Here is a 15895-nt window from a genome sequence, read left to right as displayed (position 1 = left end):
ACAAACTGTACATTTGTACGCTCATTCTCTGTTGTGTATTCTCATGTGTGATTTAAGGTAGGATGAATAATTAAAAGATTTTCCACAACTTGTGCATTTTTATGGACGTTCACCATTGTGAATCGTCATGTGTTTTTTTAGGGTCGATGATTGATTAAAAGCTTTCCCACAACTTGTACATTTGTATGGGCATTCATCATTATGAATTATCATGTGCGATTTAAGAGTGAATGACCGACTAAAAGCTTTTCCACAACTTGTGCATTTGTATGGGCGTTCACCATTATGAATTCTCATGTGCCTTGTGAGGGTGGAGGAATGATTAAAAGATTTTCCACAACTTGTACATTTGTATGGGCGCTCGTCATTATGAATTATAATGTGTGATTTAAGGGTGGAGGATCGATTAAAACATTTTCCACAAATTGTGCATTTGTATGGGCGTTCACCATTGTGAATTCTCATGTGTGTTTTAAGGTTGGATGGATGATTAAAAGATTTTCCACAACTTGTACATTTGTGTGGGCGTTCACCATTGTGAATTCCCATGTGTGTTTTGAGGTTGCATGAATGATTAAAAGATTTTCCACAACTTGTGCATTCGTATGGGCGTTCACCATTGTGAATTATCATGTGTGTTTTAAGGGTGGATGGATGATTAAAAGATTTTCCACAACTTGTGCATTTGTATGGGCGTTCACCATTGTGAATTCGCATGTGTCTTGTAAGGTGGGATGATCGATTAAAAGATTTTCCACAACTTGTACATTTGTATGGGCGTTCACCATTGTGAATTCTCATGTGTGATTTAAGGTTGGATGACTGATTAAAAGATTTTCCACAACTTGTACATTTGTATGGGCGTTCACCATTGTGAATTCTCATGTGTGATTTAAGGGCGGCTGATTGATTGAAAGATTTTCCACAACTTGTACATTTGTATGGGCGTTCACCATTGTGAATTATCATGTGTGTTTTAAGGGTGGATGGATGATTAAAAGATTTTCCACAACTTGTACATTTGTATGGGCGTTCACCATTGTGAATTCTCATGTGTGATTTAAGGGCGGCTGATTGATTGAAAGATTTTCCACAACTTGTACATTTGTATGGGCGTTCACCATTGTGAATTCTCATGTGTGATTTAAGGTTGGATGACTGATTAAAAGATTTTCCACAACTTGTGCATTTATATGGGCGTTCACCATTGTGTTTTTTCAGGTGTGATGTTAAGCTGGATGAGTGACTGAAGGATTTTACACAAATTTTGCATTTGTATGGGCGTTCATCTTTCTCTCCTTTGTGAATCTGGTGTAAATTATTACGTGCAAACAATTCATTGTCCTTTTTGTTGTGTTTGTAAAAAGTCCTCTTTGTTTCAGTTGGCGAGTCCTGCGGGCCAGTTTCTGCGCTATTCATAAACGTAGGTGCAGGCTCCCTCGTAGATTCAATGGATCCACCTGTAAATACATCACATGACCTGTAAAAAAAAACTTATTTTGTTCAATACTCACGATATCATTCTGACAAACGTACGCCAACATGTACATCTGTATTTGTTACACTGCAACAAAGTAAAAAAAAAATTCTTGATTTAAATATACAGCATTGCACAAAAACTTGGGTTTTCCCCAAGATATTTATACTGTTGTGGTTTTGGGAAACCACTCAGAGGCAATGGCAACCACCATACAGGTCCCTTAGTGTGGTTATTTCCATAGTGTAAGATTAGAATAGCTCCTTCTCCTTGTGTAATGGGTTCGAGTTTCATGAAATGCATTGGCGAAGGGAAGACAGGCTTTTCACCTGTTTTTCCTCGGGGGTAATTGTTTCATGTGTGCAGAGCTTCTCGCCCCATATGTGTGGTCCACGTTTTAATCTTGGAAGAATGTTTCATGCACGTGAGCAGTGAGTGTATGCCTCAGTGCCAAAACTTATTTGAAATGACGAGCTAAAACCAAACCATCACCCACTCGATTTCCCCCAGATCTTTCCTTTTTTCTCGGCACGAAAATACATCCCAATGACCGTTATTAATACAGAACATTGCCTCAAAAAGGAAACCATGATGATCATCATGGGGCCCGCAAGGCTAACCCCCGCTCGAGCAGGTAAAATGGCCTTAAAAAAGGGAAAAAAAATCCATTCGTTATATGCTGATTTTGAGATATATGCTGATATATGCTGATTTTGAGATATATGCTGATATATGCTGATTTTGAGAGTATATTGGAATCAGTTGAAGACATTAATAAGTATCAGAAACATGTTCCTTGTGGATTTTGTTCGTATATTAAATCATCGGTTAGTGAAGAGTAGAACAAGTTAGAACTTTGCAGAGGAGAAAATGCAGCTGAGGAGTTTGTTAAGAGACTTCAAGATGATTGTGTGAGACTTGTGAATAAAATGTATAAAACAAATAAAGAAATGTCATTATCTAGTGAAGAAGAATAATAATATAAAAATAGTAATACTTGTCATATATGTTCAGATATTATTGAGATATAAAGGTTGGAGATCATTGCCATATATCAGGAAAGTTTCGAGGAGCAGCTCACGAGTCTTGTCTTCTAAATTACAAAACACCTTCATTTATACCCAAACTCCTTGATGACAATTCTCATCATGACACACATTTATTTATTAAGCAACGTAATAAGACGCCTGGTGACATTTCAGCTCTTCCAAATAAGGATAAAAACTACATTTCATTTGCAAAGAATATAAATACAAATCCGGGAACAAATATTAGATTTCTTGATTCATATAAATTTATGGCAAGTCATCTGGCTTCTCTTGTGTCAAACATTAAATCATTTCCGATTCTTTCAAGTTATTTTAAAGATACCAACTTGTTAACTAAGAAGGGTATTTATCCCTGTGATTAGATGAGTTCATTTGAAAAGTTTAATGACACGAAACTTCCATTAAAAGAAATTTTTTATAATGAACTTAACAAGTCAAATATAACTGCTGAAGAGTATAAAAGAACACAGGAAATATGGGATAAATTTAACATTAATAATATGGGTGAGTATCATGATCTTTATTTCAAAACTGATGTTCTTTTGATGGCTGATGTGTTTGAAACATTCAGAGATGTTTGTCAAAATAAAGAATCATATGGTCTCGATCCTGTAAATTATTTCACAGCACCTGGTTTAGCTTGGTCGGATATGTTGAAGATGACAAAACAACCCTTGGATTTATTCAGTGATGTTGACATGTTATTGATGATTGAGAAAGCAAAGAGGGGTGGTATATCACAAGTGTGCAGTAAGAGGTATGCGAAAGCAAACAATAAATATCTTCCAGATTATGATTAGGAAAAAGATTAATCATATCTTATGTATGTTAATGCTAATAATCTTTATGGATGGGCAATGTCGGAAGCATTTCCATATGGTGGTTTTAAATAGGTTGATGAGAATAAGTTTGATAAGGTATTGAGAGATGTTCCAAGGCATACTGATAAATTTTTTGATAAAATAAAGTTTGGTTATTACTTTGAAGTTGATTTAAAATATCCCAAGAGAATTAATAATAAACATAAGGATCTTCCATTTGGTCGGAGTGGTGAAATTCCAAATTCGGATTTGTTTAGTGATTATCAAAAGTAATTCTTTGAAACATCTAAATATGTTCCAACATCAAAACGTATGACTACATTACATGATAAAAAGATTTATGTTGTTCATCAAAGGAACCGAGGCACTCGAGGCACTCGGAAACATGGTGGTGGGATGATGAAGTTGGAAAGAAGATTGACGAGAAGAGGAAGAAGTTCAAGGAGTGGCAGAAGGTGAAGGGTATGGGGGCAGAAAAGGCAGAGCATGAAAGTTATAAGGCAGCCAAGAAGGCTGCAAAGCAAGAGGTAGCAAAGGCGCAGGAGGCATAGAGGAAAATGTTCGGAGAACGCTTGGATTCGGAAGAGGGTCAGAGTGCGATATTCAGGATTGCAAAGCAGATAGCGAAAGAGAGGTGTGATGTGATGGGGGTGAGTTGCTTGAAGGATGAAGTGGGACAAATCGTTGTGGACCCAGATGGAATTAAAGGAAGATGGAAGAGATATATGGAAATACTGTTGAAACCAGAGAATGAATGGGATGGCAACATAGAGAGTTAACCAGTTTTAGGACTGGCAGAGTAGATAACTGAGAAGTTGAGGAAGTGCTAAAAGCAATGAAGAGTAGAAAAGCGGGAGGGCCGACGGGAGTTGTGGGAGATATGTTGAAGGCAGCGGGAAATTGGGGTGTGAAGAGAATGACAGAGATCTGCAATCTGATGGTGAAAGAACGTCGCATTCCAGTGGATTGGGAACCGAGTACCCTCGTCCCTCTATGCAAGGGGAAAGGTGACCCTCTGGACTGTGGCTCGTATCGAGCGATAAAGTTATTGGAGCATGGAATTAAGGTGTTGGAAAGGGTGTTGGAGAGGAGGATAAGGAAGAAAGTGAAGATTGACGAAATGCAGTTTGGATTTATGCCAGGAAGAGGAACGACAGACGAGCTCTTTATTGTGAGGCAGTTGCAGGGGAAGTACATGGAGAAGAGGAAGAAGTTGTTTCTTGGGTTTGTTGATCTAGAAAAAGCATTCGATAGGGTTCCACGTGAAGTAGTGACTTGGGCATTGAGGAAGTTTGGAGTGGAGGAATGGTTGATCAAAGTAGTGATGGCAATGTACAAAAGAGCGGGCACAGCTGTAAGGACGAAGGACGGGGACAGTGGTGAGTTTGAGCTGAAGGTGGGAGTGCATCAGGGCTGAGTCCACTACTAAGTCCACTACTATTTGCAGCTGTGATGGAGGTGCTGGTTCGGAACGTAAAGGAGGGTTTACCATGGAAGTTGTTGTATGCAGATGATCTGGTGTTGATTGCAGAAAGTATGGATGGACTGAAGGAGAAGATGAACAAACGTTACGCCTAGGTCCCCCGTCGGTGAAGTGATGTGAGTTGACAAAGTGGAAGACGCAGAAAACATGCTGTGATATGATATTTCGCTCACAAGGTTCAGACATACATGGCGGCGGCCATCTTGGATTTTGACGTGGCGACCCAATTTTCAAGAGCGTTCTTCCTTATGCCTAGATACACCCACACACCAAATTAGAAGTTGGTACTTTGCTTATTTTTCAAGATATTCATCTCACAAGGTTCAGACATACATGGCATCAGACATACATGGCGGCGGCCATCTTGGATTTTGACGTGGGTTGCACCCACACACAAAATTCGAATGCGGTCCTTCGCTTATGCACGCACGCACGCAAACACGCATGCACGGATGGACGGACGGACGGACACACGGACAGAGGGGAAAACCATAGTCCCCCTTTCGCTCCGCTGTGCGACGGGGGACAACAAGTGGAAGGAATGTCTGGAGACAAACGGTCTGAAGGTGAATATCGGAAAAACAAAGGCGATGGCAAGTGGTAAAGCATGTGGTGAGGTGGAAAGAACTGGGAAGCGGCCGTGTGCTATGTGCAGGAAAGGTGTCGGAGTGAATTCCATTCAATGTACAATGTGCGCTGAGTGGGTTCAACCAAAATGTAGTGGTCTGAGAGGGTCATTAACCAGTGTGGCAGCTACATTCAAGTGTAAGGTGTGCACAGAGGGAGCTGCAGATGGAGGAAATGTTGAGTTGGATCTTGGAGACGGCGTGAAGCTGGAAGGTGTGAAAACATTTTGTTACCCCAGGAGACATGCTGAATGGAGAAGGTGGATGTTGATACAACGGTTGCTGGAGTGAGATGTGCATGGAAGAAGTTTCGGGAACTGAGTGGCATGCTGACGAGGAGGGGAGTGTCGTTGAAGCTGAAGGGAAAGGTGTATGCTGCATGTGTGAGAAGTGTTATGATTTATGGGAGCGAGACATGGGTAATGAACGTAGAGCAGCAACGAAGGCTGGAAAAGGTGGAAATGCGAATGGTTCGGTGGATGTGTGGAGTATCGTTGAGAGAGAGGAAGACAAACAATGGATTGCGAAAGATGATGGGAATCGAGCCTGTGATTGATGCTGTGAAGAGAAACAGTTTGAGATGGTTTGGTCATGTGTTGAGGAAGGATGAAAGTGACTGGTTGTGAAGAGTGATGGAAATGAATGTAGAAGGAAGTAGAGGACGGGGAAGACCGAGAAAAACTTGGCTAAAGATGGTCGAAGAAGAAATGCGGGCAAAGGGGTTAGCAAGGGGAGATGCAGAAAATAGGGCAAAATGGAGAAGATTGTCATGGGGACCACAAGGCTAACTCCCGCTCTTGCAGAGAAAATGGCCTTAAAATGCATGTTGTTGTTGTTGTTGTTGTTGTATCAAAGGAACCTTGTTCAAATGGTGGATTCTGGACTAGTCGTGAAGAAGGTACATAGAATATTCAAGTTTAATCAAAGCCATTGGTTGGGTAAATATATTGATTACTAGCAGAAGTGCCCGGCATTGCCGGGCAGGGGAGGGGAGGGGGAGGGGAGGAGAGGGGGGGAGGGGAGAAGAGGGGGGAGGGGGAGGGGAGGAGAGGGGGGAGGGGGAGGTGGAGGTGGGAGGGGGAAGGGGATGGGGGAGGGGGAGGGGGAGAGGGAGGGGGAGAGGGAGGGGGAAGGGGGAGGGGGGAAAGGGAGGGGGAGGGGGGAAGGGAGGGGGAGGGGGGAAGGGTGGGGGGGAGGGGAGGGGGAAGAGGAGAGGGTAGGGTGGAGGGGGAAGGGAGGGGGAGGGGAGGGGGAGGGGAGAAGGGGAGGGGGGAATGGGAGGGGGGAGGGGGAGGGGGCGGGGGGAGGGGGAGGGAGGAGGGGGAGAGGAAGGGGTAGGGGGAAAGGGAGGGTAGGGGGGAAAGGGAGGAGGAGGGGAGGGGTTGGGGAGGAGAGGAGAGGGGAGGGGAAAGGGGAGGGGGAGGGGGGAAGGGGAGGGGGAGGGGGGAAGGGGAGAGGGTAGGGTGGAGGGGGAAGGGAGGGGGAAGGGTAGGGGGAGGGGGAGGGGAAGGGGGAGGGGGAGGGGAAGGGGGAGGGGGAAGGGGGAGGGGAAGGGGGAGGGGGGAGGGGAAGGGGGAGGGGGGAGGGGAGGGATATAGATGGTTACTGGCAATTGATCACATCCACAAATGATGTAATCCACACAATTTATGTACTTTACATAACGTTAATAGGAATACATGGCCATGTAGATGGGAAATACAGTTTGTTTGAAATAAATCACAAATATCAGATGAAAGTTTTTAAAATTTAGAACTATTCTTACTCAGAGTTAAACATCACCGCAATATTACGTGGTTGCTTCAACGTTTTCTGTGAATTATATGTCATCATTGTGAGATTTTTTTGGATTTTTTTTTTTTGAAATGAGATTTTTATATTTAAAAAAAACGGCAAAAAAGCATCAGAACAGCTGTGAAAAAGCATCAAAACAGCAGTAAAAAGCATCAAAACAGCATTCGATATATTTTCACTTTCACGTTTTGGCTAACTCGCTCGCGAACCTGACGAAGATCCTGAGCGAGGATCGCTACGCCACGCTACGTTATGCCAACGCTACGTTAGCTACGCTACGTTACGGCTAAAAATATGGATCTAAAGATGAAAGAAAAAAAAACCTGTGTGGTGTGAATGGCAATGTTCCTCGCTGAAATGTGAAAAAACGCAATCGCTTTTCGCTCTGAATTACGTGCGAACGCGTAACTGTGAGATTATGGCGGCAAGGCTGGAACATCACGTGATCGCTCTGAGCGAATCAGCGCGCTGCTCTGCCACCGGCTCAGATTCCGTGTATAACATTCGTCGCTGAAATGCGCTGAGGTAAATATGAATAAAAAATATGGATCTCATCAAATATTTTTAGGTAGGCCATGTCCTTCCCAGGCTCAATGGCCATGTCTATGCCAAATATCAAGCACATGAGCCTCTCCGTTTAGGAGTCTATCGGTAACATTACACACACACAAACTGTGTTTTATATATATATATAGATAATACACAGATGAGAACAAAGGCAAATAATGATTTTGAAAAGGATTTTTCAAGTTAATGAATAATGCTGTATTTGGGAAAACTATGGAGAATCTAAGAAATAGACAAGATGTAAGATTAGCCACAAGAGATAAAGCAGAGAAACGAATAAACAAAGCTAGTTTTAAAAGAGTTGAGATATTCACTGAAAACTTTTGTGCAGTTCATCTGATTAAAGAGTGTATCCTAATGGATAAACCAATTTATGTTGGAACAACGGGATGGGATTTATCAAAATATCTTATGTGTGATTATCTGTATAATTATATAAAGAGAAGGTATGAAAATGAAGCATGTTTATTGTATATGGATACTGATAGTTTTATATTAAAGATGAAAACTTATGATATTTATAATGATCTTAAAGAAAATATAGATTCTTATGATACGAGTAATTATAATTATAATAATGATTTATACTCATCAAAGAATAAGAAGGTAATTGGTAAATTTAAAGATAAACTCAGAGGTAATATTCCAAATAAATCTGTTGGGGCTAGATCAAAAGCATATGCTGAGAAATATTTGTATGGAGATAAATATAAGACTGATAAAAAACTAAAGGGAATAAAAAAGGGTATATTGAAGGAAACAATAAACTTTGATCATTATTCTGATTGTATACATACAGATGATGTAATCTTTAGAGAGATGAACCTTATTAGAAGTTATGATCGTGAGATTTTTACAGAGACTGTTCATAAGAAAGCTCTTTCTTCATTTGATGATAAAAGGTATATGAAAGATGATAAAATAAATGCACTTCCATAAGGGTTTAAATCTATATAAATGAATCAAACTAAAGAATGGAGGAATAGTTCAGATTGGAATGTTAATGGTAAACATTATGAATGTGAAAAGTAACAAGATAATTTAATTGAAGTATAAACTGGTGTTAAACTATATAAAACAAATAAAATAATAAATGTTGAAACAAATGAGTTATCTTCTGTTTCTAGAAATTTTAACATTTTTAAATCGACTGAAGATTTCGATTATTGTCAATACGTCAATGCTAATATTATTTATTATAATCTTAAGATGGTGTGTGGTTCTGGAGGAGCTCAGAATAGAACTCTGAGAGAAGTTTATAATTTTATTAATCTATAAAAGAAATATCTTGAAGATGTAAAAGATAAAGATGTTTTATTTGTGAATATTCTTGATGGTTATTCCTGTGCAAAAAGGATGGACTTATCAGAGAGATAAAACATGATCAAATATTTATTGAATCTATGAATGATTTTCTTCAATTCAATAAACTTGACTTTAGTTCTATATAAATAGAAATTCTATTTTTAAAACTACTCTAAAGGGCGAAGCCAAGTCCCACGCAGTGGAGTAGGAACATAAAGGAGGGAGTGGACTGTGATTTGGCATCAGGAACTAAAAATGAATGATAGTGAAACGAGCAAAGCGAGTTGAGCTATAATGAGTTTTTGGGCAACGGTACCAAATCATGGGCCAGTCCCTCCTTTATTTCCCTACTGCCATTTCATGTCCCAAGTTAAATCCTCAGAGTTTGTAAGTTAGTCAAAATTTATCGGATTTCGACCAAATTTGTTGTAATTCAGTGTTCATCCACTCCAGCGACCACCAAAACCGAAAACAGATATCGAATCAGAGTGAGAATGAACAAGCAAAGGCCTGAAGAACACTTGAGAAGATCATCTGACCAATCAATCCCCATGTTGCCCTTAAGTTGTCAAAATGCATCGGATTTACACTAAACTTGTTTTGCCCAAGGACCGACCGAAAAGATACATTGCTTAATGACAACAGGCTGCACATGTGTGCAGTTGGTTGTTATCTCAATAATTATGGTTTTAGAAAGAGCAACTGAGTCCTCCAAAGACCCGAAGTATCCACCCCCGCTTCGGTGAAGGATTACGATTCATGGGCCGAGTTGTGAAGTTGTGTTGTTCTCAGAGTTTAGTTCCAAGGGCTCTTTTCAGGATCATCACTGAGCCCCTTGCAGCCTCCTACTGTAGTTTGTTTGTGGGAATGATCCCAGGGTTGTTTTCTAAGATCTCTGTAAGGTTCTTCTTTATCATTCCCATTTCCCAAATGACCACTGGTACAATTTTGGGGCTGTTCAGCTTCCAGGATCTTTTCACTTCATACTTGAGGTCTTGGTAATTGGTCATTTTATTGATTTCTGCATTGTTATGCCAAAATTGATGGGTACTGATATCTCAATCAGCTTTGCTGTCTTTTCCTTTTTGTTCCTGAGTTACAGTATATCTCTTGTCGCAATGATTTGTTTTCTATGTTCACTCTTGATGGAATCATCAGGTCAAATGTGATCATTATATCCTTGATTTCAAAGATTGCTTTTGCTTCATGTTTCCCTGAGTTTTGTGGAACTGGGATATTGAAATTTCTGCAGATGTGTCAGTGGATTACTCTACATACCTTGTTGTGCATTTGGATGCACAGCTGCTCTGACATTAGTTTTTTACACCCCGATAGGGTTCGTGCTTTCTGTTTCTACCATGCAGAACCTACAATTGTCCGATTGACTCAGTCCTGCATTATTTTAAAATCCATTGGTGCAGTGTCCTTAGTTTTGGCCACTAATATGATTCGTTCTCATTCCTAGTTGAGCTGGCATCTTCTTCGCCATACCAGTGATCCTTTTTTGTCTATACCCAATCTGTCCAACTCTTTTTCATATTTCTCTGCTCTTTTATCTTTCTCTCAGTCTCTTCCATCTCTTCCACGAGCCTCGGCTACGTATAAAACGGCAAAATAAAAAGTGTTTCATGAGCTCACATGATTTAATGAATGATTTTACACAAATTTTGCAATTGCATGAACATTCTCTTTCTTGGTTATCTCCTTGTTCTCCATTGTGATCTTCCACGTGTTTTTTCAGGTGGCATGACCGATTGAAAGATTCCCTACAAACTGTACATTTGTACGCTCATTCTCTGTTGTGTATTCTCATGTGTGATTTAAGGTAGGATGATTGATTAAAAGATTTCCCACAACTTGTGCATTTGTATGGGCGTTCACCATTGTGAATTGTCATGTGTTTTTTTAGGGTGGATGATTGATTAAAAGATTTTCCACAACTTGTGCATTTGTATGGGCGTTCATCATTATGAATTCGCATGTGCCGAGTGAGGTTGCATGATTGATTAAAAGATTTTCCACAACTTGTGCATTTGTATGGGCGTTCACCATTGTGAATTCTCATGTGTGTTTTAAGGATGGATGAATGATTAAAAGATTTTCCACAACTTGTGCATTTGTATGGGCGTTCACCATTGTGAATTCGCATGTGTGATTTAAGGGTGGATGAATGATTAAAAGATTTTCCACAACTTGTGCATTTGTATGGGAGTTCACCATTGTGAATTCTCATGTGTGTTTTCAGGGTGGATGAATGATTAAAAGATTTTGCACAACTTGTGCATTTGTATGGGCGTTCACCATTGTGAATTTGCATGTGCCGAGTGAGGTTGCATGATTGATTAAAAGATTTTGCACAACTTGTGCATTTGTATGGGCATTCACCATTGTGAATTCTCATGTGTGTTTTAAGGGTGGATGATCGATTGAAAGATTTTCCACAACTTGTGCATTTGTATGGGCATTCACCATTGTGAATTCGCATGTGCCGAGTGAGGTTGCATGATTGATTAAAAGATTTTCCACAACTTGTGCATTTGTATGGGCGTTCACCATTGTGAATTCTCATGTGTGTTTTAAGGGTGGATGAATGATTAAAAGATTTTCCACAACTTGAGCATTTGTATGGTCGTTGATCATTATGAATCATGATGTGTGATTTGAGGTTGGATGACTGATTAAAAGATTTTCCACAACTTGTGCATTTATATGGGCGTTCACCATTGTGTTTTTTCAAATGTGTTGTGAAGCAGGATGAGTGAGTGAAGGATTTTCCACAACTTGTGCATTTGTATGGGCGTTCATCTTTCTCTCCTTTGTGAGCGTGGTGTAAATTATTACGTGCACACAATTCATTATCCTTTTTGTTGTGTTTGCACAAAGTTCTCTTCGTTTCAGTTGGCAAGTCCTGCGGGCCTACGTCTGCGCTGTTCATAAATGTAGGTGCAGTCTCCCTTGTAGATTCAATGGATCCACCTGTAAATACAACATCACATGACCTGGAAAAAAAAACAAAAAAAAACTTATTTTGTTCAATACTCATGATATCATTCTGACAAACATACGCCAACATGTACATCTGTATTTGTTGCACTGCAACAAAGTAAAAAAATATTCTTGATTTAAATATACAGCACTGTACAAAAACTTGGGTTTTCCCCAAAATATTTATACTGTTGTGGTTTTGGGAAACCACTCGGAGGCAATGGCAACCACCATACAGATCCCTTAGCGTGGTTATTTCCAAAGTGTAAGATTAGAATAGCTCCTTCCCCTTGTGTAATGTGTTCGAGTTTCATAAAATGTGTTGGCGAAGGTAAGAGAGGCTTTTCACCTGTTTTTCCGAGGGGGTAATTGTTTCATGTGTGCAGAGCTTCTCGCCCCATATGTGTGGTCCACGTTTTAATCTGGGAAGAATGTTTCATGCACGTGAGCAGCGAGTGTATGCCTCATTGCCTCATTGTGCCAAAACTTATTTGAAATGACGAGCTAAAACCAAACCATCACCCATTCAATTTCCCCCAGATCTTTCCTTTTTCACGGCACGAAAATACATCCCAATGACCGTTATTAATACAGAACATTGCCTCAAAAAGGAAACCATGATGATCATCATGGGGCCCGCAAGGCTAACCCCCGCTCTAACAGGGAAAATGGCCTTAAAAAAGGGGGAAAAAAATCCATTCGTTATATGCTGATTTTGAGATATATGCTGATATATGCTGATTTTGAGAGTATATTGGAATCAGTTGAAGACATTAAAAAATATCAGAAACATGTTCCTTGTGGATTTTGTTCGGATAATAAATCATCGGTTAGTGAAGAGGAGAACAAGTTAGAACTTTACAGAGGAGAAAATGCAGCTGAGGAGTTTGTTAAGAGACTTGAAGATGATTGTGTGAGACTTGTGAATAAAATGTATAAAACAAATAAAGAAATGTCATTATCCAGTGAAGAAGAAGAATAATAAAAAAAATAGTAATACTTGTCTTTAAAATAGTAATCTATAAAAGAAATATCTTGAAGATGTAAAAGATAAAGATGTTTTATTTGTGAATATTCTTGATGGTTATTCTTGTGCGAAAAGGATGGACTTATCAGAGAGATAAAACATGATCAAATATTTATTGGATCTATGAATGATTTTCTTCAATTCAATAAACTTGACTTTAGTTCTATATAAATAGAAATTCTATTTTTAAAACTACTCTAAAGGGCGAAGCCAAGTCCCACGCAGTGGAGTAGGAACATGAAGGAGGGAGTGGACTGTGATTTGGCATCAGGAACTAAAAATGAATGATAGTGAAACGAGCAAAGCGAGTTGAGCTATTTATGAGTTTTTGGGCAACGGTACCAAATCATGGGCCAGTCCATCCTTTATGTCCCTACTGCCGTTTCATGTCCCAAGTTAAATCCTCAAAGTTTGTAAGTTCGTCAAAAGTTATCGGATTCCGACCAAATTTGTTGTAATTCAGTGTTCATCCACTCCAGCGACCACCAAAACCGAAAACAGATATCGAATCAGAGTGAGAATGAACAAGCAAAGGCCTGAAGAACACTTGAGATGATCATCTGACCAATCAATCCCCAAGTTGCCCTGAAGTTGTCAAAATGCATCAGATTTACACTAAACTTGTTTTGCCCCCGGACCGACTGAAAAGATACATTGCTTAATGATAACAGGCTGCACATGTGTGCAGTTGGTTGTTATCCCAATAATTATGGTTTTAGAAAGAGCAACTGAGTCCTCCAAAGACCCGAAGTATCCACCCCCGCTTCGGTGAAGGATTACGATTCATGGGCCAAGTTGCGAAGTTGTGTTGTTCTCAGAGTTTAGTTCCAAGGGCTCTTTTCAGGATCATCACTGAGCCCTTTGCAGCCTCCTACTGTAGTTTGTTTGTGGGAATGATCCCAGGGTTGTTTTCTAAGATCTCTGTAAGGTTCTTCTTTATCATTCCCGTTTCCCAAATGACCACTGGTACAATTTCGGGGCTGTTCAGCTTCCAGGATCTTTTCACTTCATACTTGAGGCCTTGGTAATTGGTCATTTTATTGATTTCTGCATTTTTATGCCAAAATTGATGGGTACTGATATCTCAATCAGCTTTGCTGTCTTTTCCTTTTTGTTCCTGAGTTAGAGTATATCATATCTCTTGTCGCAATGATTTGTTTTCTATGTTCACTCTTGATGGAATCATCAGGTCAAATGTGATCATTATATCCTTGTTTTCAAAGATTGCTTTTGCTTCATGTTTCCCTGAGTTTTGTGGAACTGGGATATTGAAATTTCTGCAGATGTGTCAGTGGATTACTCTACATACCTTGTTGTGCATTTGGATGTACAGCTGCTCTGACAGTTTTTTACACCCCGATAGGGTTCGTGCTTTCTGTTTCTACCATGCAGAACCTACACTTGTCCAATTGACTCAGTCCTGCCATATTTTAAAATCCATTGGTGCAGTGTCCTTGGTTTTGGGCATTAATAATGATTCGTTCTCATTCCCAGTTGAGCTGGCATCTTCTTAACCATACCAGTGATCCTTTTTTGTCTATCCCCAATCTGTCCAACTCTTTTTTATATTTCCCTGCTCTTTTATCTTTCTCCCAGTCTCTTCCATCTCTTCCACGAGCCTCGGCTACATATAAAACGGCAAAATAAAAAGTGTTTCATGAGCTCACATGATTTAATGAATGATTTTACACAAATTTTGCAATTGCATGAACATTCTCTTTCTTGGTTATCTCCTTGTTCTCTATTGTGATCTTCCACATGTTTTTTTCAGGTGGCATGACCGATTGAAAGATTCCCTACAAACTGTACATTTGTACGCTCATTCTCTGTTGTGTATTCTCATGTGTGATTTAAGGTAGGATGATTGATTAAAAGATTTTCCACAACTTGTGCATTTGTATGGGCGTTCACCATTGTGAATTCGCATGTGCCGAGTAAGGTTGCATGATTGATTAAAAGATTTTCCACAACTTGTGCATTTGTATGGGCGTTCACCACTGTGAATTCTCATGTGTGTTTTAAGGGTGGATGAATGATTAAAAGATTTTCCACAACTTGAGCATTTGTATGGTCGTTGATCATTATGAATCATCATGTGTGATTTACGGTTGGATGACTGATTAAAAGATTTTCCACAACTTGTGCATTTATATGGTCGTTGATCATTATGAATCATGATGTGTGATTTAAGGTTGGATGACTGATTAAAAGATTTTCCACAACTTGTGCATTTGTATGGGCGTTCATCTTTCTCTCCTTTGTGAGCCTGGTGTAAATTATTACGTGCACACAATTCATTATCCTTTTTGTTGTGTTTGTACAAAGTCCTCTTTGTTTCAGTTGGCAAGTCCTGCGGGCCTACGTCTGCGCTGTTCATAAATGTAGCTGCAGTCTCCCTTGTAGATTCAATGGATCCACCTGGAAATACAACATCACATGACCTGTAAAAAAAAAAAAAACTTATTTTATTCAATACTCACGATATCATTCTGACAAACGTACGCCAACATGTACAATTGTACATCTGTATTTGTTACACTGCAACAAAGTAAAAAAATATTCTTGATTTAAATATACAGCACTGTACAAAAACTTGGGTTTTCCCTAAAATATTTATACTGTTGTGGTTTTGGGAAACCACTCGGAGGCAATGGCAAGCACCATACAGGTCCCTTAGTGTGGTTATTTCCATAGTGTAAGATTAGAATAGCTCCTTCCCCTTGTGTAATGGGTTTGAGTTTCATAAAATGTGTTGGCGAAG

The 15895-nt window shown here is 39.7% G+C and overlaps 2 protein-coding genes across 2 annotated transcripts in view; both read right to left on the bottom strand.

Annotated features, from left to right (window-relative positions):
• Positions 1 to 99: 99 nt before the first annotated feature.
• Positions 100 to 13042, bottom strand: LOC137427369 (uncharacterized). The gene is made up of 3 exons (XM_078778296.1): positions 12457 to 13042; positions 10928 to 12098; positions 100 to 1213 (listed from the first exon to the last, which is right to left on the bottom strand). The coding sequence occupies exons 2-3, from the start codon at positions 12055 to 12057 to the stop codon at positions 100 to 102; spliced, it is 2244 nt and encodes a 747-aa protein (XP_078634422.1). The 5' UTR covers positions 12058 to 12098; positions 12457 to 13042.
• Positions 13043 to 13151: 109 nt separating this feature from the next.
• LOC137427373 (uncharacterized) overlaps positions 13152 to 15895 on the bottom strand; it is a 67968-nt gene continuing 65224 nt past the window's right edge. Inside the window, exon 6 of the mRNA XM_078778312.1 lies at positions 13152 to 15552. Coding sequence (XP_078634438.1) covers positions 14954 to 15552 — 599 coding nt within the window. The 3' untranslated portion in view covers positions 13152 to 14953. The remainder of the gene's footprint in view (positions 15553 to 15895) is intronic.

The sequence above is a fragment of the Myxine glutinosa genome, chromosome 5 (assembly GCF_964187855.1).
Source record: "Myxine glutinosa chromosome 5, kmMyxGlut1.1, whole genome shotgun sequence".
Lineage (NCBI taxonomy): Eukaryota > Metazoa > Chordata > Myxini > Myxiniformes > Myxinidae > Myxine > Myxine glutinosa.
This window is presented reverse-complemented; position numbering and strand designations above follow the sequence as displayed.